Source organism: Fukomys damarensis, unplaced genomic scaffold, assembly GCF_012274545.1.
Source record: "Fukomys damarensis isolate Sample0158 unplaced genomic scaffold, DMR_v1.0_HiC HiC_scaffold_23, whole genome shotgun sequence".
In the NCBI taxonomy this organism is placed as follows: domain Eukaryota; kingdom Metazoa; phylum Chordata; class Mammalia; order Rodentia; family Bathyergidae; genus Fukomys; species Fukomys damarensis.
Window position 1 is genome coordinate 51,483,488 of NW_022900935.1, and position 21,772 is coordinate 51,505,259.

Below are 21,772 nucleotides of genomic sequence, written 5' to 3' on the forward strand. Positions count from 1 at the left end.
GGACACTGGTGGTGGAGTTCGAGGACCCCAAAGAGGGACTGAAGCTGGCTGGGCACATATTTCATCTGCCCCTGCAGATCCTCACTCCATCCTTCCCCATCCTGCCTTGGGTCACAGGAGGGCGACTGTGCGGACCAAAGCATTAAGGATCCAGACTGGCTTTTGGAGGAGAGTGCTGGGCACGGAGTTATTCCCCGAGCTTCCTTCCGCCAGGCTGGGGGATGAAGAGGCTGCATTTCTTCTGAAGGGTCTCGTTCCTGCCACGTGGCCCAGTCCTCACACCTGCCCTGCACTGCAGAACCCAAAGGATGTCATTTATACCACACTCTGTGCAGCTGACATCCCTCAAGTTATGCAGTGTGCAACCCACACAACTATCTGTAGCAGCCCTACGGGAGTTCCAGTTGCCTGGTTCAATGTGGGGCCTCCAGGAAGCAGAGTCAGAGGACAGGCAGCAGAGGAGTAGAAGCGGGGAGGAGGGATGGGGACAGAGCTCTGGCCGAATTATTTCAGGTTCTGGGTTTGGCAGGAGCAGCCTGTCATGGCCTGGGCTCCATGGGAACAGCACGCTGTTCTATTCTGCCAGATGACTCAGAATCCAAATTCTTTCTCTTAGAGAGAGAGAGATTAAAAAAAAAAAAAAGGTCCACAAGCAGGTGCAGAGTGGACTGTGCTCCCTCTGAGGGAACTGGTATGGATTCTCCGTGAACGAAGCTGGCCTCGACCCCCAGGGTGTTGCGGTGAGCAGCCCTCTGTGTCTTTCGGCTAACGTGGAAATGGACTGCGTCACTGAAATGCTGCTGGCTTTTCTATTGCCAGGCTCCTCCTGGGCTGCAGCTCCTTCCTCCTTCTCAGGGAAACCAATCACACCAGGGATGCGATGCGGATTTAGGGTGGGGCTGGGTTTGTTCTCTGGGCTTCGATATGTGCTGTGACGTTGGGGCCACAGTCTGGGGGCTCACTTGGGTGGGGGCGGGGACATGGGCAGCCCACAGGCAGAGGTGCCGGGCCCTCCAACTGGGGCATGAAAGACATGGCCTAGAGGCCGCTCTGCCATCTTCTTCACCTCCCTCACGCTGCCGAGCACCTCATGAAGCTGACTTCGGTTGCTGATTAATTTGGTTTTCAAGAATAGAATTCTGGGGAGTGGAGAGGGAGAGGAGGGCAGTACACAATCTGCTTGGGGAGGCACACCCCTCGGGAGCAGGTGGCCTTAGCAGCGACTGTGTCTTAAATCTCCCTTGCCCAGCCCTGGGTCCAGCCACTAGCACCCTTGAAGCTGGCCCACGCCCATCAGCCCCGCTGAGCGGTATCCTCTCAGCCCAGCCCTCAGTCTCCCCAGAGGATACCCAGCTGTCAGAGCAGCGCGGCACAAAACCTCACCCTCAGAATTCACAAGTTCTCCATGGAGAGGGAGGGTCCACAGCCTGCAGAGACCCGCCCCTCGGCCACGCCCCTCACAGGGCCCCCTTCTCCAGCGGCCTTCTTGCCTCCCACTGCCCCTGCCACGTGCACAAAGGACTCGCCACACTCACGAAGGAGATACTCTGAGCTGTCGTGGTCGTAATCATTGTCCTCTGGGAAGTGATTGATCCGGAAGCAGTGCCCTTTATAGATCCCTGGAGAGAAGGAGAGGAAAAGAACACTGTAAACATTCTAAGGGTTAGGGCATCCGTTCATTCCAGGCACCGTAATTGCATGTGTGTAATACTCTGCGTAGGCCTTGGGGACAGAGAGAAAGAAGGCAGCTCTGGCAACGCCAGTCTCGTGGGAGCACAGGCACACACAGAAAACTTGCACAGTGGGAATGAGATCGTTTGAAAAACAAGGCCGAGCCTTCCCTTTACCCTCTGATGGCCAAGGTGGGTGTGGCTTGATTGACAGCTGCCTTGTATCCTCCTCCTTAGTCCTCCTTACCACCCGCAGGGTGGCCTAGCAGCGGAAACAGTGCCTGAGGCAGAGACCTGGGACTTTGCCGATATCCTCAAAATCCTCAGGCCCTAGTGGTCCCTGATCAATACAGCTGACCCTTCTGGTGACTCCTTCAACGCAGTGACAGTTGCGACCTCAGTCCTATCATTTCTACAAAAATATAGGAGCTGTCAACCAAGCAGTCATTTCTCCTGTACTCAGCAGGGTTTTCACCATGTGGCTGTCCCAGGTGCTGCACAGCTGCTCCAGAAAATATCTGCCTTGGCTGCAGCAGGCTTCAAACGTGGACCTATTCCTATTACACCCTGCACTCTGGATGGCTGTACCTTGTAACTCCAGATGACCCCACCCTGTTATGACTTTGAAGCCCCCAAATAGGTCCATGAATCCCAGGAGACTGAGCATACGTGTGCTTGCTCCTCCTCGAATCTGTCCAGAAGGGCTTCCTCCAGTGCGCTGCCCTTCTGTACTGCCTACTTTATGATTTTTATCTCAAGTAGAGTGGGATGAGTGGGTTGCACTAAAAAGAGCTGGTTACACCAGAGTGGCCGAGCAGTGAACAGCAGCGGAGATAGGTGGAGACTGCCAGAGACCTGCAGTGACCTGCAAAAGCTCCAGAGAGGAAGAGCCCCAGCTGCAAAGACCCCAGGGAATTGCCAAGGGGGTTATGAGCCTTGGCTGCTGAGGAGCTTTCGGGATGGCTAAAAGCTGCTAAGAGCTGTACTATGAAGAGCTAAGAGGCACCGGCACTCAAAGCTCACGTCAAGGGAGATGGGACATCAAGGGAGCTGCATGTTGCCAATTTGTGATTTCTATCCAGTTGCACAAAAGAACCCTCAGTCAAATGGTGACAAGAGGAGGCCTCAAAGGAGACCACACCTTTTATGTTCCCAGTCTGGACGCCCAAAAGAGTAAAAGGACTCGCCATCGGTAACTCTGCAGGAGAAGAGATGCCATGCGGAACTTCCCTGGGGAGGCAGCATGTGTTATCCCCTGATCTAAGGAGATATTAAAGCCTCATCTTGAAAAATGAGAAAGAATTTGTCCATCGAAAGCAGGGTGAAGAGGGCCTTCCAGGCAGAGAAGCAAGATTGACAAAGGCAAGGGTGAGGCTAGGGGTTTGTCTGTCTGTGTTACTCTGTCTCTTTCAAACACACGGTACAGTGAATCCTCTCAAGAGTGGGCACTGAATCTGTACACAGTTAGTTCAGATACTAATTCCCTCACTCAGTGTGACTGAAGGTAGAGAACATGGAGCAAGAGAAAATTCCAGAAGGACTTAGAACGTCTCTTGCCTGTTCATTCCTCTCCGTTATGCACAGGGTAGAAGGCAGGACCCTTGGGTTGGTTAGTGACTGGACAGGCCTGTTCTCCCTTCCAGAATCTTCTCTAGCTCTCCCAGTTCCCTGCTGCTTTACAGCTTGGGGATGCCCACCACAGAAATGGACGGTGAGGAGGGGACACATGGAGAGACACTGTCATGTCCTACCTGTGCAGCCAACTCCGTGTACCTGGGTCGGCCTTTCAATTCTTGAAGAACAAAGAGCTCTCCATACTCTTGTGTGGCCTGTTCTGGGGCCATTTCCAACCTGGACCAAGTCTTTTCCACAACTTCTGCCAAGTGTCCTGCTGGCCTTCACAGCTCATCTTGACCTCATGGTCAGCAAGAGCACCATGTTGGAATCAGGCTCTTTGCTGGGCCCACACCTGTGTCTTGGTGCTTCTAACAAAGAAGTACCCTTAACAAGCTGGGAGCTTGTTGCTCTTGCATCTGGCCGCTAACAAGTTAGGCACCAGCTGCCCCTCCCCATGCTTTCCCTCTGCTGGACTTCCTTAGCCACTGTCTCCAAAGAGCTGGGTGAGGGGCTCAGGAACAACCTGCTTCCTGAAGGCCACTGGACCTTGATGGCCAATGGTGGGTAGGCTTGGCTTGGTCAGGGATGGTAGAGAAAGTGTGAGGGCCTTAGAAGTGGTATCTCGAGTGGGTGTGTATCCTCCAACAGTATTCACAGTGCGGGATCCAACATGAAAAACAGAGTTAAACCCCCAGTCTCATCGTCTGTACAAGCACAGCCCTTATCTCCCAGGGGTATTGGGAGAATGGTATGAAATGATAGTGGAGAGGCACTAGGATGATTCCTGGCTTATGGTGATAGCTCAGGAGAGAGTTGCTGCTGCTGGGCCCAGTCCCACATTCTCTGTTTCACTTGTACTTGCTTTCATGAATGGCCAGTGGAGAACCATGAGTATTTGTGAGTAAGAGCACAGAGTGCCAGTGTCTCGGGATGGCCAGGGGTGGCGAGCTCACAGAGCTCCTCTCCTCACTCCTCGCCTCGCCTCTGGCTTCGACACCACGGACTTGAAAAGTTTGTAAGATGCAGAATAAGCACTTTCCACAAAAATGGGCAGAATAGGTGAAACTCTCTGTCCCCCATTTTTATTGCTACCTCATGGGTCGAAACAAAATCAGCAAGTCATACCTGCTTGTTGAAACAAGTCAAATGATAAAAGGTTGGCAAGAAGTAAATAATCTCTCTTTTCAGATTTGCTCTCCTGCAGAAGACTTGCTAAGTTTGCTGTGTATCTTCTCTCATTTTCCTTTGTATGTACACCCACATACATTACACAGGATTCTCCTCCATTTTGGGGGGGTATCATGGGGATCAAACCTAGGTCCTCACTCATGCTAACCACAAGCTCTAACTCACAACTCTGTGAGTTGCGCCCACAGGCTCTATATTTAAATGGTAACCCTTATTTTGAGATCATTGTAGATTTACAAGTTATTGTGAGAAATAATATGGAAAGGTCAAGCGCCCGTGACTCAGTTTCCCCCAGTATGAGGTTCAGGATAATGACACTGAGAGGCAAGATCCAGAATGTCCCATTACTACAAGGGCCCCTCCTGTTGCCCCTTTCCAACTGCGCTCACCTCCTGCCTGCTGCAGCTCCTCCTCTACCCAAGGTTGGTGCTCAAGTGGTCTCCATTTTTGATAGTTTTGCCATTTAAACAATATTCTACCAATGGAATCATACAGCACATAACCTTCGGAGATTGGCTGCTTTCACTCAATAGAACTCTCCTGAGATCTATCCAAGCCAGTGTGTGTTACCAACAGTTGGTTCCCTCCGTTGGGGAGCAGTCTTTCACAGAACAGATATTGGTTTAATCATTTACCCACTGAAGGAAACCTGTCATTTCCTGCTATGAACAACAATACTGCTATGAACGTTCATGTACAGGTTTGTGGGTGAGTGTAAGTATTTATTTCTCTGGGATAAATGCCCAAGAGTGCAACTGCTGGGTCAAATGATGGTGACACGTTTAGGTTTGTAAGAGACAGCCAAAGTGGTTTCTAGACTGGCTGTAGTCCCCTAGTTTTAAAATGCTATTATGCAATATGCTTTACAGAATGCCTTTTTCACCTAACAATAATTACCAACATCTGTCCAGTTAAAAATTTCAATTTTTAGAAAACTTTTCTAATTAAAAAATGACAAGTTGATATCAATCCAAAAGTTGTGAAAGTCCTAAAAGGAAATAGCACAGAAATTAAAGGAGTCAAAAACATTCTCCACCATTGAAAATACTAAAGAAAAACATGCTTTGGCAGAAATAAGGATACCATACATTTATATATTCAAACTCAAAGCAAAACTCAGTTTTTGGAACATTAGCTTTCACACCGAAATATTTGCTCTAAATATTCCTTGAATATATTTTGTTAACTTCCATCATACATTTATGGTATTTATTTTATTATATTTAACAGAAATTATAAATGAAAACCACAAGGTCCAACATTACATTTATGGTTTATTTTATTATATTTTTAACAGAAATTATAAATGAAAACCACAAGGTCCAACATTTTAACTACAGTATTTATGTATGTGGATCTGGGGATTGAACTCAGGGTCTTATATATGTTAGGTGAGTGCTCTGTCACTGAGTTACACCCAGCCCTATTTACTCATTCTTTTGGGGGGTTCCAGGGATTGAACTCAGGACCTTGTGCTTATGAGGCAGGTGGCAGCACCACTGAGCTAAATCCCTGATCTCCCATTTACTCATTTTAAAATACATTCTTTTTAGCGGTTGTGTAACTGCCCATATTTAAGAATGCATCAATTCATTTATGCATAAAATTATCATTTCCACTTTTGGGGGCTCTGTCCACATGATGAACCCCACCACTGGGGATTCTGCTCAAAGGTAACCTGAATGCACGCACTCTGCAGATGTTTTTCCACCAAACTACCTTCATTCTTTCCTCCTCTTCTGTTTTTTTTTTTTAATCCTTCTTTATACACCAAGTTCTTTTGCAGACACCAAGAGATGAGCGCTGTTGTGGGCTGGGCTGTGTTGCCCCAGAAGATATGCTGCAGTCCTCACCCCCGGTATCTATGAAGGTAACTGTGTTAGTCAGCTTTCCATCACTGTAACAAAATGCTGGAGATAAATGATTTCTAAGGAGGAAAAGATTTAGTTTGGCTTACAGTTTCAGTCCATGGTCACTTGGCCCCATTGCTGGTGGCAGAGTATGTCATGGTGAGAGAGCATGGCAGACGAGGCCACTTCACCTCACAGAGGCCAGGGATCAAAGAAAGGGGGGAAGAGGCCAGGGTCCCAAAATCCCATTCATGGCACGGCCCCCCATGGCCTAGCTTCCTCCAGCTACACTCTCACCTCTTAAAGGCTCCACCACGCCCCAACAGTGCCACAGCCTGAGGACCAAGTTGTTCACACATGGGCTTTTGGGAAGACATTCTAGATCCAAACTACAGCAGTACCTGATGTGATCGGGCCAAGAGGAAGTCATACTGGATCAGGATGGGGCTCCCCTTCTTGACAGGCAGGAAGCCTGACCTCACTGCCACCCACTGGAGTCTGCAGAAGTGAGGTTCCTGTGAGACAGCAGGGGACATATGTCCAGGGCTTCACGGACAATGAAAGAGATTACTTCTGCCCCTGAGCCAAGATTGTGAAATATTCCCTCAAACATTATGTGAAATATTTTCTGATACTGGTTTGCTGATGGCTCTAAGAGCCCTTTTTACCCTCACTTCCTCTACCAGGGTCTCTTGGGAAACTCTCAGTGTCCTGAAGCACAGTACCTCCCCTCAAACCCAACACTCAGCCTGGGTCTAAAGAGCCCAGAGCACAGCCAAAGTTGCCCCCTGCTCGCCTCTGAACTTCATGCTTCTGTTAATGGGATCTACATTACTGTTGAATGTTTCCTGGGAGTTTTTCACAAGTGTTTTCTCAAGTCCTCCGACCTGTTTTTGTGGAATGCAGTGTTGAGTCCTGGGGATTTCACATTTATCCCTGTCAAATTTAATTTTATTAGCATGGTCCTAAGATATTTATAGGGATAAAATAAATGGCAGGTGCAAGATGGAAGACAGGAAACAATGTTTGATCCATCTCTCATGTGTTCTGCCTGGGTGAACAGGATCTTTGCTGTTACTTAATAAGTGATACTTAGGATGGTTAATTTCGAGACCCCGGATTGACCACACCAAATGCAGGCTGAGCTGGCTGGAGGTGAGGAGTGCTGCTCTAACTCTCAGAGACACAGTGGTCCCCACCTTCTGGAGGGTCAGGACACCACCAGTGTAAAAAGCCCTCTTGGCCACACAGCTCCAGGAAAGTTGCTTCATCTACAAAAGTCCAGGAAGTGGTCAGAGGAGCTGCCTGTGCTCTGAGATTCTGGACTGTTCTGAGAAGAAGAGGCACAGGAGTGTGTGCACATGCGCTCACATGCGCCTGTGCATGCACACACACACACACACAAATATCTACCACCAGCCACACCCATCACCAGCCTCTTCCATTGATGGCAGATCTGTGGGCAAGGAAACATCTAGAAAGAAGTTTCTTAACACGGTCCTGTATTTTATTTCTGGGTGACAGGGTATTGAGTGAATTAAACTGTTCTTTACATTTTTGTATTTTATGAGTATTCTACAATGTCTGCAAGTGAACCAATCAATCTCATTAAAAGTAAAAAAAGAAAGCGCTGGGCGTGGTGGTGCCTTCTTGAAATCTCAGCACTTGGGAGATGGAGGCAGGAGGATCACTACGTATTCGAGGTGAGCTACGTAGTGATTTCAAGGCCAATGTGAACTACATAGTAAAACCTTGCCTCAAAAACAACAAAACAATGGCCCTTGGAGTCATTTCAAAGGTGCTGGCATCTGATGTAGCCTCCGTAACACGCACCTCAGAGGCTTGTGGCAATTGTGGGAATCCTGGAGAAAAGAATGTCAGCTGGGGACTTCGTGACAATTATTCACGCCCTTCTTTACCATCTGCAAAGCACTTCCGTGTGCACTGATTCCCTTGATTCCCACACGCGGACAGCCACTGAGAGCGCATGGACACCCTTTGCCTAATGCACACCTCTGGGGCCCCCTTTCACGCTGACCACTCATTGCTACAGCAACCAGCTCGTGCAAGTCTCACCTGGCGAGAGCTCAGCTCAGCAGCACTAGCAATCTCCGGCATTCTACTCCGGCAGCGGGAAGGCTGTCCGGGGATGCCTCTGCAGGGATCGGGCCCTGCTGTTCAAGGGAGTCATCTCTTGTGATCTCTGAGCAGAGAGGGTGCGATGGGAGCTGGACGATAAATGTTCGCAGCCTCTGTGTCTCGGACGGGCAGTTCTCAAATCCTTCTACGTGTCTTCTGGGAGGGTGCGTCCCGACAGGTGCGGGCCGAGGCCTGTCCCCCGTGCATGACCACCGGAGATGCGCATACTCTCCGTGTGCACATACTTCCGGGGCTCCGACGCAAAGGAAAGTAATGTGCAGGGCATCCTAGACCTGTCAGCCCTCTTCAACTCCACTGAAGACAGAGGCCCAGTGCACACTTGTGAGCCTGACTGCAGTGGCGTCCTATTGCTGTAAACGCTCCTGCTGTGGGCCCGCCCCTGGCACACGGTGACCTGACTCCTTGTCCAGTGCTCCCGCCCACCCCGAGAGCTCCCGGGCAGTGTGGGCCGACTGCCACCTTCACCAGGACGGACCAGGAGCCGAAACCAGATGGTGGCCAAGGGCTCAGGGCGGGCGTCACAAAAACGGCTCCCTGAGCGAAGGCGGTCTGGAAAGAAGGCAGTTCTGCTCCAGCCAGGGCGCTGAGGACCAGAGGAGGAAGCCCGGCCTCTCCGGCTACCTCCAGCTCTAGGACAGGGTGAATGCAACTGCACAGCACAGAAGAGACTGGTTCACGGGGCATTTTCTGTTCATTCATGTTCCATTCATTCATGCTCAACAGCAATTTTCCGGCGGGCTCCTTCTTTCATTTCCTTTATTCTTCAACAGTGTTTGTACTGCATGCGTCCTCTTTCATTCCTCAGCTGTATTTTTACTGAGCACCTAATGAGTACCCAATGTGCTGGCGGGTGCCGGGCCTGAGGAAGGGAACCCTCGCCCTCACAGAGCTCCCCATCTGAGTGTGAGCGGAGACACAAGGCAGCAAAAACGGCTATGTTCGCCACGTCACGTGGTAACAGGGACAAAGAGGCAGGGAGGGGTCTGAGGCCTTAGATTGTGGACTTTAGTCGGGAAGTTGACAGACACCTCTGCAGGGGACACTCAGACACCTGAGCGCCCTCAGATGCATGATCTCGGAAGAGTCGCTCCTCATCCCCCCTCACCTCCAAGAGTGGGAAAGAGCCCTCGACATCCCCATAGAGAAATGGTGTTTGAGCTGAAGGGTCTTCTGGTTACTCCAAGTTAATCATTACATGTTGCTTGCACGTGTCAAGACATCACACTGTGCTCCACAAATATGTACAGTCGCATGGAAATTAAAAATTAAAAAATTTATCCATGTGCGGTAGTGCATGCCTGTAATCCCAGCTACTCAGGAATAGTCACAGGGATGGAAATTAAAAAAAAAAAAATTTATCCATGTGCGGTAGTGCATGCCTGTAATCCCAGCTACTCAGGAAGCTGGGGCAGGAAGATTGAGTTTTTTTGGTTTTTTTTTTTGGTACCGGAGATTGAACTCAGGACCTTGTGCTTGTGAGGCTGGCATGGTGCCACTGAGCTAAATGCCTGGCCCAAAGATTCAGAGTTTGAGGCCAGCCTGGGCAGCTTAACAAGATCCTGTCTTGTGGAATGGGGCTCCCAGGCTGGGTCCAAGGGCCAGTCGACCATATTCTTACCTCAGAGGGGCACTGGGGCACTAAGAGCCTGCCTCACTGTCCTCTCGACCCCCTGTGTCTCCCTGGAGGTATCCACCAACAGCCTGGGCCGCTGATCCACATTCTTACCTCAGAGGGGGCACTGGGGCACTAAGAGCCTGACGCACTGTCCTCTCGACCCCCTGTGTCTCCCTGGAGGTATCCACCAACAGCCTGGGCCGCTGATCCCACCCCAGCCCCGTGGGAAGGAAGGGACGGCCTAGCAAGACTGGAAGGCTATGTTTCCAAGACACAGACCATTTCTCAGATGACTCGGGCCAGCATGTAAGTGGCATGACCAAGGTCATTTCAACAATGATCTGGGACTTGGCAGAGGAGGTGACCTGAAAGGGTGGCAGGCCTTGTGCTGGGGTGATGAGCAGAAGAGGGTGGAAGAGTGCTCCCTCAGGACAGAAGTGACACCCAGGCACTTACTTAGCATCTGTTACGTGCCAGGTACTATTTTAAGCACCTAACATTTATAACCCCACTAAACCTTCACATAAACTCCAGGAATAGACAGGATCACAAATAACTCTGCCCAGAGAGGCCTGGCCAGGAGTCCACTGCAGGCTACCTGGCCACAGATTATACTATTGTACCTCACACACGACTGTGTGACTTATGGGTGGCAGGGAGGTGCTATGCATGGGAAGGCAGGCTCACATGGGCACAAGGGTCTCTGATTCATCCTCAGGTGTGTTCCCAGATGAGGGATGGAGTCAGGATGGGGGTGTTTTGCCCAAGACCATCCCAGCACACATGAGCAAGTACATTTGTCTTGGTTGCCATAACACAGTTCCACAGACTGTGGCATACATGACAGACATGTACATGTACCGTCGTTGTCCTATCCCTAGAGGCTGGACGTCCAAGATGGAAGTGTTGGCAGGGCTGGTTCTTCTGAGTGATGAGAGGAGGAATCTGCTCCCTGCCCCTGCCTGGCTTCGGGGAGTCGCTGGCAATCCGTGGTGCTCCTTGGACTCTTGAGGTATCTACTGGTCGTCTGTGTTCCCACATTTCCTTCTTTCAGAAGGTCACCACTAGACAGGGCCACCTCAGTGGCCTCATTTTAACTTGTTAAACTCTGTAAAGACTCTATATCCAAGTAGGGCACTGGGGTGAGGATTTTAACATAAGAGGTTTTAGGGGTGAGAGGCCCAATGTAACCCACAACACAGGGTTAGGAGCGGACACATAGGCCAGGCACACAGGCCAGTGCTCCCAGATGCCACCAACAAACCCAAGGCTCCACCAGCTTCTTTCACCCTGTGGCTCTCTTCCTGTCTCCTGCTCCCTCACGATTCCTCCCCCTCCAAGCTCATCTCCAGAGAACTCTCCTAATAACTGTGATTTCCCAATTGGCTTGCTCTGGACTCCTGCGGGCTGGCCAATCTCCAGCTGCAGCGAGGCAGGCTGCTGGGAAACCTCTCCACGGCTCCCATGGAGCAACCCCAAGATTAGAGAGACAGCGTGGGCTGAGCTGCGCTTTCTGGAGGAGCCCCAGCTCTTGGCCTGCTAGTGACTCTCTGTGAAACCCTGTTAAGCCACTATGGCCTTCAGTTCCTTCACTGAATTTACAGAGTACCTACTGTATACCCAATTCTGGGATCTCAGAGGTACAGCGCAGAGTCTACTCTCTAAAGCACATTTCCTCTTTTGGTTGGGTACAGAGCTACAGTTGATCTCCCTCCCAGCTCCCCGACAGTCAGGTGTGGCCGTGGGATGTGACCTAGCTGCCCAGTGGAGGATGAGTGGAACTGATGTGTGTCATTTTGGGGTTAGGCTGGGGTAATGAGTGTGTCCCTCCACCTCCAGTCCTTCTCCCAGTAGCTGCAGGGGATGGTGGAGCCACAAGACGGCAGGAACCTGGGTCACGGTGGAGGGCAGGATAGCTGTCTGCTAAGAGGAACGCTGCTTTGGACTGAGAAGGAAATCAACTTTTACTAATGCGGAAGGCATTCCATTCAGGCCAATTTCAGTTACAGCAGTCATCATTAATACAAGGGGGAAACAAGACAGACGTTGTTTGCCCTTCTAGATTTCTAGCTACATAATTCTTCACTGGTGACCAAGGAAGGGTCCTGAAGGAGGAGCCCAGACTGTCGGGGGCTGGGGGGAGAGCATCATCCAGGCAGAATTGAAGTCAGGAAAACTTCTCCTCGTCCAGAAAGCGAGAAAAGATACCTTTATAGTCTTCTTAAAAATTATTATTTTGGCAGTACTGAGAATTGAACCCAGTGCCTTCTCACTGAGCCACACCCCCAACCTCTTTCTCATTTTTTATCTTGAGACATGGTCTAAATTGCCCAGGCTGGGCTCAAACTTGTGTTCCTTCTGCTTCAGCCTCCCAGAGGGCTGGTTTACAGGTGTGCACCCCCACGCAGGGAACCCCACAATCTTCGGAGCCGAAGGGAGACCATGTTGGCCAAAGCATCTCACAGGGATAAATCATGGTGATGCTATCGGGGGAGGTCACTGTCATCAGCTCATTCGCTGCAGATGCCCCCAGAGCAGACCGCTTTCTGGCTGGGCTTCAGGGCGGGGCCTCATGTCCTCTCCACAGCAGATGCCTGTGACCAGGGCCCGGAAGTCCCTTTGGCCAAATGGTGGGGCCCACCGCTGGTGCCCGTGGAACGTTTGCTCATGCTTTCTTCTTTTCTAGCCACAGCTTAGCGTCCTGAGGAGCTCTTTTCTTTTGTCACAGACATCGTTCCTCTGTTGCACCTTTTGCCCGTTCTTTCCTTTAACTCACTATTCACATATTAATACAAGGTCCTGGGGAAACCCGTGGACACGCAGCCTGCCACAAGGAGGTAGACAGGGAGTGACGACTTCACCCGAGACCGAAGAGCCACGAGGGGAAGACGCAGGGTCACGGATTCCAAAGAAGGAGGGGCGTATGCTGGACAGGGGGTGTTAATGGATTGGATCGAAAACGCCCCTCCAGAGTCACGCGTTGAGAGGTGTGGTGGGAAGGGGTGGTCACTGGGGTGCAGGACTTTCAAGGCTGTGTTCTTGTCCCTCGCTCCTCCCCTCTTCCTCTGTTTCCTGGCCGCCGCACCGTGAAAGCCTTTCTTCTGCCCTGGAAACAACCTTGATCTGAATCCACTGAAACTGAGCCTTTAAACTGTGGGTTTTGGGCATTTTGTCCCAGTGATAGGAGAGTGACTAACACGCCCGGGGAAGCTGGGGAGGCCTGAATACCTACAGAGTTGAAGAATAAGCAGGGCTGGACACACAGCTCCAGCAGAGAAGAGGACCAGAGGCCCTGAGAAGGCAGTGTTTGAAAGAGGTCACGCGTGGGGGAGGCAGGTGGGTCTGCAGTCATGGAGCTGCCCTGAGTTTCCCTCTAAGAGGACTGGATTTAATGTCATTTAATGCTCAGAGATGCCAGTCTGAGGAGAGCACGTGACAAGACAGGAATGCAGGAGGGGCTGGGCTCCCATGAGAATTACGGTAATCCCTCAGAGCACCCCCCCACCCCGTGACCCACCAGGGGCCGGGAAAGCCCCTTTGGGACTCGGGTACTTGGGCACGGAGCTCCGGTCTCGGTGTCATTTAGCTTGTTGGTGTCTGAGGGCCCCACCCTGGGTGTCTTCCTGTAGTCTGGGGGAGCCCAGCTGCCTGGAAGATCGCAGACTCCACTCTCCCAGGATTAACAAGGTCCCTCTTCATCGCTGCCCCTCACACTGGAGCCCCTTGTGAGGGGGACACATTAAACTCTGGCTCTGAGATGGCAGCTTCCTGCAGCTGCCAGAGGCTGCCTGCTGCTGCCAGGAACACAGTCAGGGAGGGACAGGAAGGGGAGTGGAGGAGATGCCCAGCTCCTTGGACTCGTGTTGCCTCACCCCTGACTTGCTGTCACTCGTGGGAGAAAGCTATCTTCAGGGGCACTGACATTAAACCGCACTACTCCAGACCCCACAGAAAAGAAACCTATAGTTCAGGGAGAAGTCACCTGCTACAGTTCGGATGTTGTTTGTCCCCATCATGGTGCCGTTAAGAGGTAGTGAATCCTTTAAAAGGTGGAGCCTATTAGGGGTTCTTAGATCATCGGGGGTGTGTCCTTGGGAGGGATCAACACAGTTCCTGGGGAACCCCAGCTGCTGTCCAGCTTCCAGTCCCAGGATGTGATCTTTCCCTCATATGTGTGCTGTGATGCCATCTGTCACGGTGTGATGTCACCAAGGGGACCCTCTCTGGAGTCAGTGTTATACTGTTAAGACTTTCATCTTTACAAACCGTGAGCTAAATAAGCCTCCTTTCTTTATAAAGCACCCGGCCTTAGGTGCTTTGTTATGGCAATGGACACTGGCTGATACAGCACCTAAATCAGTGGGGCTGGATCCCGGTACAAAGTCAGCTAGGGGACAAGGTCTGTCTGGAACTCAGGGTAGTTCCTGACCTTTCCCTGAGGAAGTGGATTCTTGGAGAGAATCAATTTCTGCCTCTAAATTCTGTCTCTACAAACCTGGAACCTGGATATCAAAGTTAGTTTGGTAGCCGGGGATTGCTCAGTGGTTCTGCCGCCTGCCTCACAAGCGCAAGGGCCCGAGTTCGATGCCCGGTACCAAAAAACAGACAAACAAACAAACAAAAATAAAACAAAAGAAAACACCAAAGTTAGTTTGGCAAATAGTCATTTCTCTAGGATATGGACCCCAAGGATCTTGTGCTGTGGGCTGCTGGGCAGTGATGGAGAGGGGCAGAGGTGGTGGGAGGGTGGGCCTCCGGCCTAGCACTAAGCCCATGCTGTGGCCCCACTGTCCCTCTAGGGCGTATCTAAGAAACCCTTCTCTCAGAATGAGTCTCTCACACAACCAGCCACCATGGCCATGGTACAGGGCCCTGCACCCAGCCAGAGGTCCAGGTAGATTGTTGGGCCAAGCTAGATCAACCAGATGATCCCTTGAGAGTTTTTTTTTTTTTGGTCACAGACAGAGATGCAGGGGCCAAGGGATGTTAATTTACAAATGGGGTGTTCCCAAGTCACCCACCACACTGGCCCTGGAGGTCCCTGGCCCTTCTCCTTTACTCCCATCCCCTGCACTTCTCCACATCTTTCCATTTAAGTCCTCTTTGGAGATCAAGCCAGAAGTTGGTTTCTGTGCTGGCAATCAGGAGAATTCTAACCTCCAGCCAGCCGTACCTTTGCTGGGCCAAGGAGATTCCACTCTGCAGCTCCACTTCGCTCCCCAGGGTGGGGTGCAATGCTTTTGCCTGACAGGAACACGATGAGCACAGGCTCCCAAGAGACCACAGAGCTCAGGGGAGAGAAGGATGCCGTATCGGGGAAGGCTGAAGGCCAGTGCCGGTGCCATCACAGAGGAGCCGTGTGACCTGTGTTACCTACTGGGCAGTCAGCTAATCTCACATAAGCACATCTGACTCTCCAGGCTTTTTAATCCCTGGGCACAGCTCTCTAAGCCTTAGCTTCCTCCAGAATCTCTAGAGCTAATGCCAGTCTCTTTGTCCCTAATGTAAGGACATCCGTGGACCTCACAGAGTTGCTCTTAGGAAGCAGGAAGCAAGACTCTGTGGCTGGGAGGGTGAGGCTTCTCTTCCATCTTCCTGCCCTAGAGCTGCCGCATCAGGAAACACCCACAGCCAGAGGATTCCCAAGGATGACTCTCAGGTCCCAGAGACCCTGCTGCTCCGGCCGGGCTCCTGACCCTGGGCCCGCTCTCTGGCCACCCCTCCTCTCCCTCAGCGAGGCCTTCAAGAATGCACAGCACCAGCCTCATGCCTCTGACGATGATGCTTGGCTCTAGAGAAGCTGGGATTTTCCAGGCTTCCTGCCGAGATTCATAATTGAACAGAGCCAGGGAGATTTTCCCAACCAGTAGCTTCTCTTCTCCCCTAACACGGGGAAATGAGTGTTCCATTATTGTCTCTGATTTCTCTCCTTGCCTCTGCTAGGTGCCTCCTGCTTGCATGAAACCTCAGTATCAAGGGCTGTTTTTTTTTTTTTTTCTTTTCTTTTCTTAATGAGGAGCAAATATGAAGCTCCAAGGGGCAAAACGGCTCTCTGCAGATTCCAGACTCTTCTGCTGGTTTGTGTCTGCAGATCTCTGGAAAGTTACGCTCCAGTAACCTGAGAGTTTACGCAAGTGCCTGGGTAAGGGAGGGAGAATCATAAACTTCTAGAGGGGACCCTGGGGACCATCTACTTCATCTTGTTTGCTTTCTCCATTCCGAACCGGAGGCCCGGAGAGGTGAAAGGCCATTTCCATGGTGACAGGCTGGTCGGAGGCACGGTCAAGCCTGAGCTGCTGCTCTGGACCCCAAGTTCAGCGCTCTTTTGCTCACTCACTGCTGTCCGGTCTGTGCAAGGGGTCTCCACCAGGGGGCGCTTTACCTTCCAGGTATTCCTGGCAACCAGTGGGCAGAGGCCAAGTACACAGGACAGCCACCCCTTTGGCCCTGGTCTCACTGTCATGAATGCCCTGGTTCTTGGTGAATAAGAGGCTGAGCACTGCCTTCCCGGGTCCATGGTAGACATTGCTAATACTCTCACTATTCTTGTCACAGTCCGCATTCTCAACACAACACTCCATTCAGAGATTACTAGCTGAGATGATACCTATTACTCTTCTGGTGGGCAACACAGAGGAGGTAGGTTTGGAAATTATATTTTCTATTAGGGTTTGAGTCTTAGCTCTGTTATTACCTCCTCGCTGGTAAATTAACCTTGCTCTGCCTTATTTTTCTCATCTGTGAAATGGCGACAGCAAATGGAGAGAAGCCCTGAGGGCTGTTTGAGAGTGAAACAAGTTAAGGCAGTCTTTAAAGGTCACCATGCAAGGTACACGGCAAATCACTGAAAATGTCAGCTGTTATTATAATCAGCCCCACTCTGACAAAGAGTGACAAAGAGGCAGCCGGTCTACTCCAGAAGAGAGTGAGCCAGGTCTGTCCCCTTATCACACGAGCTCCTCCTTGCTCTCTCGTGCCCAGGATATTGTGACTGGCACAGTGAGCAGTGTCCCTGACTCTAGAAGGCCCAGCAAAGTGACCTTTTTTCCCCTTAGCCCATTACTACTAATAAGGCCTGACTTGAGTCATGCACTGAACTCCCTGCAAATCCCTGCACTAAACTCTTTCCATTTCTGCTTTCTTTTTTGCAGTTCTGGGAATAGAACCTAGGGCCTTTGCACTGAGCTACACCCTCGGCGCCCCCCCCTTTTATTATATTATTTTGATCTTGCTAAGTCACTAAGTTGCCTAGTCTGGGATGACACTTTTGATCCTTCTGCCTCCGTCTCCCGGTGGGCTGGGATTAAAAGCTTGTGCTACCACACCTGGCTTCCACTTTCTCATGTATGCCTCAAAAATAAAATAAGAAGCAGGAGTTCCTACAAACCCATCACACTGGTGCAGAAGCCAAGGCTCAGAGAGGGTGAGGAACTTGTTCAGGACAGCAGAGCCCCAAGAATCCAAGGATTCTCCAGAATCAGAGCTCTCAGAGAGGGAAGGAGGGAGGGAGGAGGGGAGAGAGGGAGCGAGGGAGGAACATCATCCGGGACCATGCACACCTGTCAAGTCATGAGCACACACCTGCTCCCCGAGTATCCCCTGGGCTGGGGGTAGCTCTTTGGGCTAACCAGATACTGAATTCAAACCCAGTTTTCAAGACCCATCCCTGCACCCCTATGCTCCAGAGCGCTAGGTGAAAATGCTGCAGCACCTGCTGGACCCTAGCAGTGTGCGTCTCTCGGCGAGGAGCCATTAGATAGATCATGGGCATAGATGCGGCCTCGGAGCTCCTGTATCAGCCACACCTGATACCAATGTCCCCGTCCTGACCCACCCCCAACACACAGAATTTTGCAGGCTCCCAGGCAGCTGGCAGCTTCTCAGCAAGAGTGTCACTATTTTTGGAGCTTGAGCCATCCATTCTCTGTGAGGCCAGAGAGAAACGTCCCCCCTCACCTTGCCCACAGGGCCCCTGGAGTCCTGAAGCGGAGCTCCCTGCTCTGTCTCCAGCCCAGCCCTGGGTCCAGGCTAGGCAGGGTGGGGCACTGGTAGGGTGGTGAAGGAACCACAGCTGACCTATCCCTGCCTTTGGGTTGGCATCCAGGAGGTTGGGCACCTGTGACCAGGTCAAGGAGGCTCCCAGAGGAGCTGGCCCTCAAGCTGAGCCCAAAGGGGAGAATCAGCAAGGTAAAGACAGAGTTGACATCCTAAACAGGGAACAGCATTGTCGATGTCCACAGGCAAGAGGCTGGCACATCTGGGGAGCAAGAGGAGGCCGGGGCTCTGGAGTGACAGGGCTGGGAGGTGGGCAGGGATGGGAGTGGCAGAGACTTATAGGCCTGAGGGCAAGAGGGAGCCACAGGAGGTGTTAAAACAGTAGTGTAATGTAACAAGATCAGACTGGATTTTGTCCTCCAAGGTGGGCGACAGAATAGAGGCAGGGAGGCCAGGCAGAATCCACGCTCGGGGACGAAGTTCTTACTCAAGGTCACCTGCTGATTGGGGGCATAGATCCTTTAAGGCACCCTTAAGGTTAATTAATGTGTCCTCTAGCATTGCCCATTGCCAGACCAACCGCTCACCGTCCCCTGGAAAGCAGCCCTGGTTCAAGGACACTAGCAATCCTCCTGGAGTGCCTTCCCTGGGCCACTCAGTTCTTCATGTCTGCTCACTCTCAGCATCTGAGGGCCTTGGCTACTAGCCCTCCCAGAGGCCAGCCTGCCCTGCACTTTTGGCCCTTCTCTAGGATTTTTTTGAGGGAGTACTGGGGATCGAACCCAGGGCCTTCTCACTGAGCTACATCCCCAGCTTCTTTCTGACACAAGGCCTTGCCAAGCAGCTAAGTTCCCCAGGCTGGCTTTGAACTCCCTACTTCAGCCTCCTAGAGCACTGGGATTATCAGTGTGTGCCACCACATCTGACATTCCAGGCTTTTTAATCCCTGGGCACAGCTCCCTAAGCCTTAGCTTCCTCCAGAATCTCTAGAGCTAATGCCTGAAGCTTTCACTTGCCCAAAAAAGAAAAAAGTAAATAAAATGTACAAGCTGGCTCCCTCCCCCTTACACACAGCAGGGCCCAGAGCAGGCAGGCTTTGGTGGGCTGAGAGGCAGCAAGAACTGGCTGGCTGGGAGCCACATGGCGGAGAAACCCCCCGGGAAGTGAGCGGAACAATTGTCATTGTGAGTTAAGCAGGCCGTTTATGGGGAGGATAAAAGTTAATGAGAAGCTGTACTCCAGCTCCCCACCATTAAGCAAGAGAAATGCTGGCGAGCGAATGACACAAAGAGAGAGAGGTGGCTGGGGAAGAGAGAGCATCGCACAGAAGCGGGAAGGCAGCAGGTGGAGGTGGCAGGGAGCCACATTCATCACCTGGTTAGGAGGGCTCTCCAGGCTTGGACCTCACTAACTCCCAAGAGGGTTCTTAATCTATTACCCACCATTCCCTTCCCAGGACCAGTAGCAGCTGGGGTGGCTGGGAGCACCGACTTTCTAATTCATAAAAATAAAGGCCCATTCTCAGGAGGCTGCCTGGAGTCTCGTCCATCCTAGCAGTTCGCAGTGCCCTGGTTTCTCGTTTCTCATCGGGCTGCAGAGCTGAGCAAGGGGCAAGGGATGGAAGACTGTGGGGGTTAGGTGTAGTCGCCACCAATACTAATAACAATAACACAGGCAACTTTTACTAGGGGGCTCCAAGTTGTAAGTGCACTGTTTTAATTCTTCTGGTTCTCACTACAGCCCTCTCCTGTTATAGGTGAAGAAGCCGAGGCCCAAGAGGTTCATAAGGGACTTGCCCAGGTACTGAGTGCAGAGATGGGACTAGAACCCAGGCAGTCATCTCTGGAACCAGAGAGGCTCAAACTGTTCTTTTCTACCATCCTGTGAGCCAAATAGAAATACATTTATACAGGGCTCTGCTGGCAATTCCAGGGCTGGTGGAGGCCTGGCTCTCACAGTGGAATGCTCCATGAGCTTGTAGACCATCTCAGGAGCTTCTCTGCTGGCGTCTGAGCCACACTGGGCATGAGAGATCCAGGTGATGCGCGTCTCCCTGGAAATATGCCTGGAAGGACTTGGCAGGGAAGGTTGAGTTGGGTGGGGGGAAAATGTGGGGTCGTACGTAGCAAGAGGCAGGCACGGGACCGAATGGGGGGCCTGAGGGGCCAGGCTTGGCCTGTACAAACCTGCTGCAAAGGGGCTGCCCACGTGGGGGGACCCGCAGGGCAACGGATGACACTTTGGAGGACACGGAACTGGCTTCAGGCCAGTGAGGAATGCTGACGCCGCAGGAGTCTGCCAGTGACCGCATCCTGGAAATCCGCCTCAACTCAGAGGGTCCAAGTTCATAACACAGATGGATGTCTCTGCCAGTAAATACGGTGACGGATTGGTCGTTACCCTGATCTGATCATTACACACTGTCTACATGCACGGAAACATCACAGGGTACCCCATAAATGAGTTAGTCATCATAGCGTGTTATTATTATGTGTCAATTAAAAAAAAGAACAGCTGTGATGTGTCCTGAACACTGGCATTTCAAGGAAAACCGCTCAACCTCCTTGGGCCTCCCAACTGTCTCTTGCATGGTTACTTTCCTGGCTTCCTTGGCCTTTCTTTCTGCATGTCCCTCTTCTCTCCCTGATGGGTCCTTTTCCGGGTTTCACAGGCTCCCTTTTCTCTCCTCAGGGTGTCCAGCCTTTCTTCTCTGCCCTTACTTCACATCCTCGCCTTCCTGCTGGGGACACCTGTGTGCTTGTGGTTTTAGCCATGCTCTCTGTGCTATGATTTTCTGGTCCATGGCTTTCTCCCAGATCCGGGCATCAGCTGCCCAGTGGACATCTCCACCTGGATGCCCAGCAAAAGCACCAGACTGAACCACCTTCCTACCCTTGGCTACCTCTGCCTCCTCTGATCATCTCACTGCCCAGTGCTCTGGGCAGGGCAGGCCCTTCCCGGAGCGTCCTGACTCCTCTGCATCCTACCTTTAGTTAGCTCATCCCTCAGTCAGCCGTGGTGCAATTCCATGTCCTGCTGAGGCCCCACAGCCATCCCTCTTCTTTATCCACACTACCCTGCCTTTGTTTGGAGCTGCATGGATTTGGCTGCTTACCTCCAAATCAGCTGCGGCGGAGATCCGGTGACACAGGACTCTGTGCCATGACTGCGTACCTCCTGAAGAAGGTTTGGGCATGTCACCTTTGTGGCCAATTCTCCTTCCCCCTCAGAGTCATTGCTGGCCACGTGCTCCAACCTGGCTAAGCTACACAGGTTTCTCATCACAGGAAGCTATTCTAAATCATGATCTGCTCCCAGATGTTCCTTTCCCTCTCTCTGGTTTTCCCACTCCCTGGCCCTTTGTGAACTTCCAAAGGTCATCAGGGCAGGTGCCACCCTTCTTAAGGAGCCTCCTGGATTGATTCTTCCTCTCTTTTGTGTACAGACAACCCTCTATCCTCAGGTTCTGCATTCACGGATCTAATGAACTGCAGAACAAAAATACTCAGGAAAATGCCAGGTATGGTGATGCACGTCCCAGTACCTGGGAGCCTGAGACAGGAGGATCGCTGCTAGTTCGAGGCTAGCCTGGGCTACTTAGTGAATTCAAGGATAGCCTGAACTGCATAGTGAGATCCTCTCTCTCAAAAAAAAAAAAAAAGCAAGATCCCATCTCA

General features: G+C 51.6%; 1 protein-coding gene across 1 annotated transcript in view; it reads right to left on the reverse strand.

The window, feature by feature from the left end:
- Positions 1–21,291, reverse strand: part of Cacng4 (calcium voltage-gated channel auxiliary subunit gamma 4) — a 29,008-nt gene extending 7,717 nt beyond the window's left edge. The window contains exons 1-3 of the mRNA XM_033767412.1: positions 21,270–21,291; positions 20,282–20,419; positions 1,536–1,619 (exon numbers count right to left, since the gene is read on the reverse strand). Coding sequence (XP_033623303.1) covers positions 1,536–1,619; positions 20,282–20,419; positions 21,270–21,291 — 244 coding nt within the window. The remainder of the gene's footprint in view (positions 1–1,535; positions 1,620–20,281; positions 20,420–21,269) is intronic.
- Between the last annotated feature and the right edge of the window lie 481 nt (positions 21,292–21,772).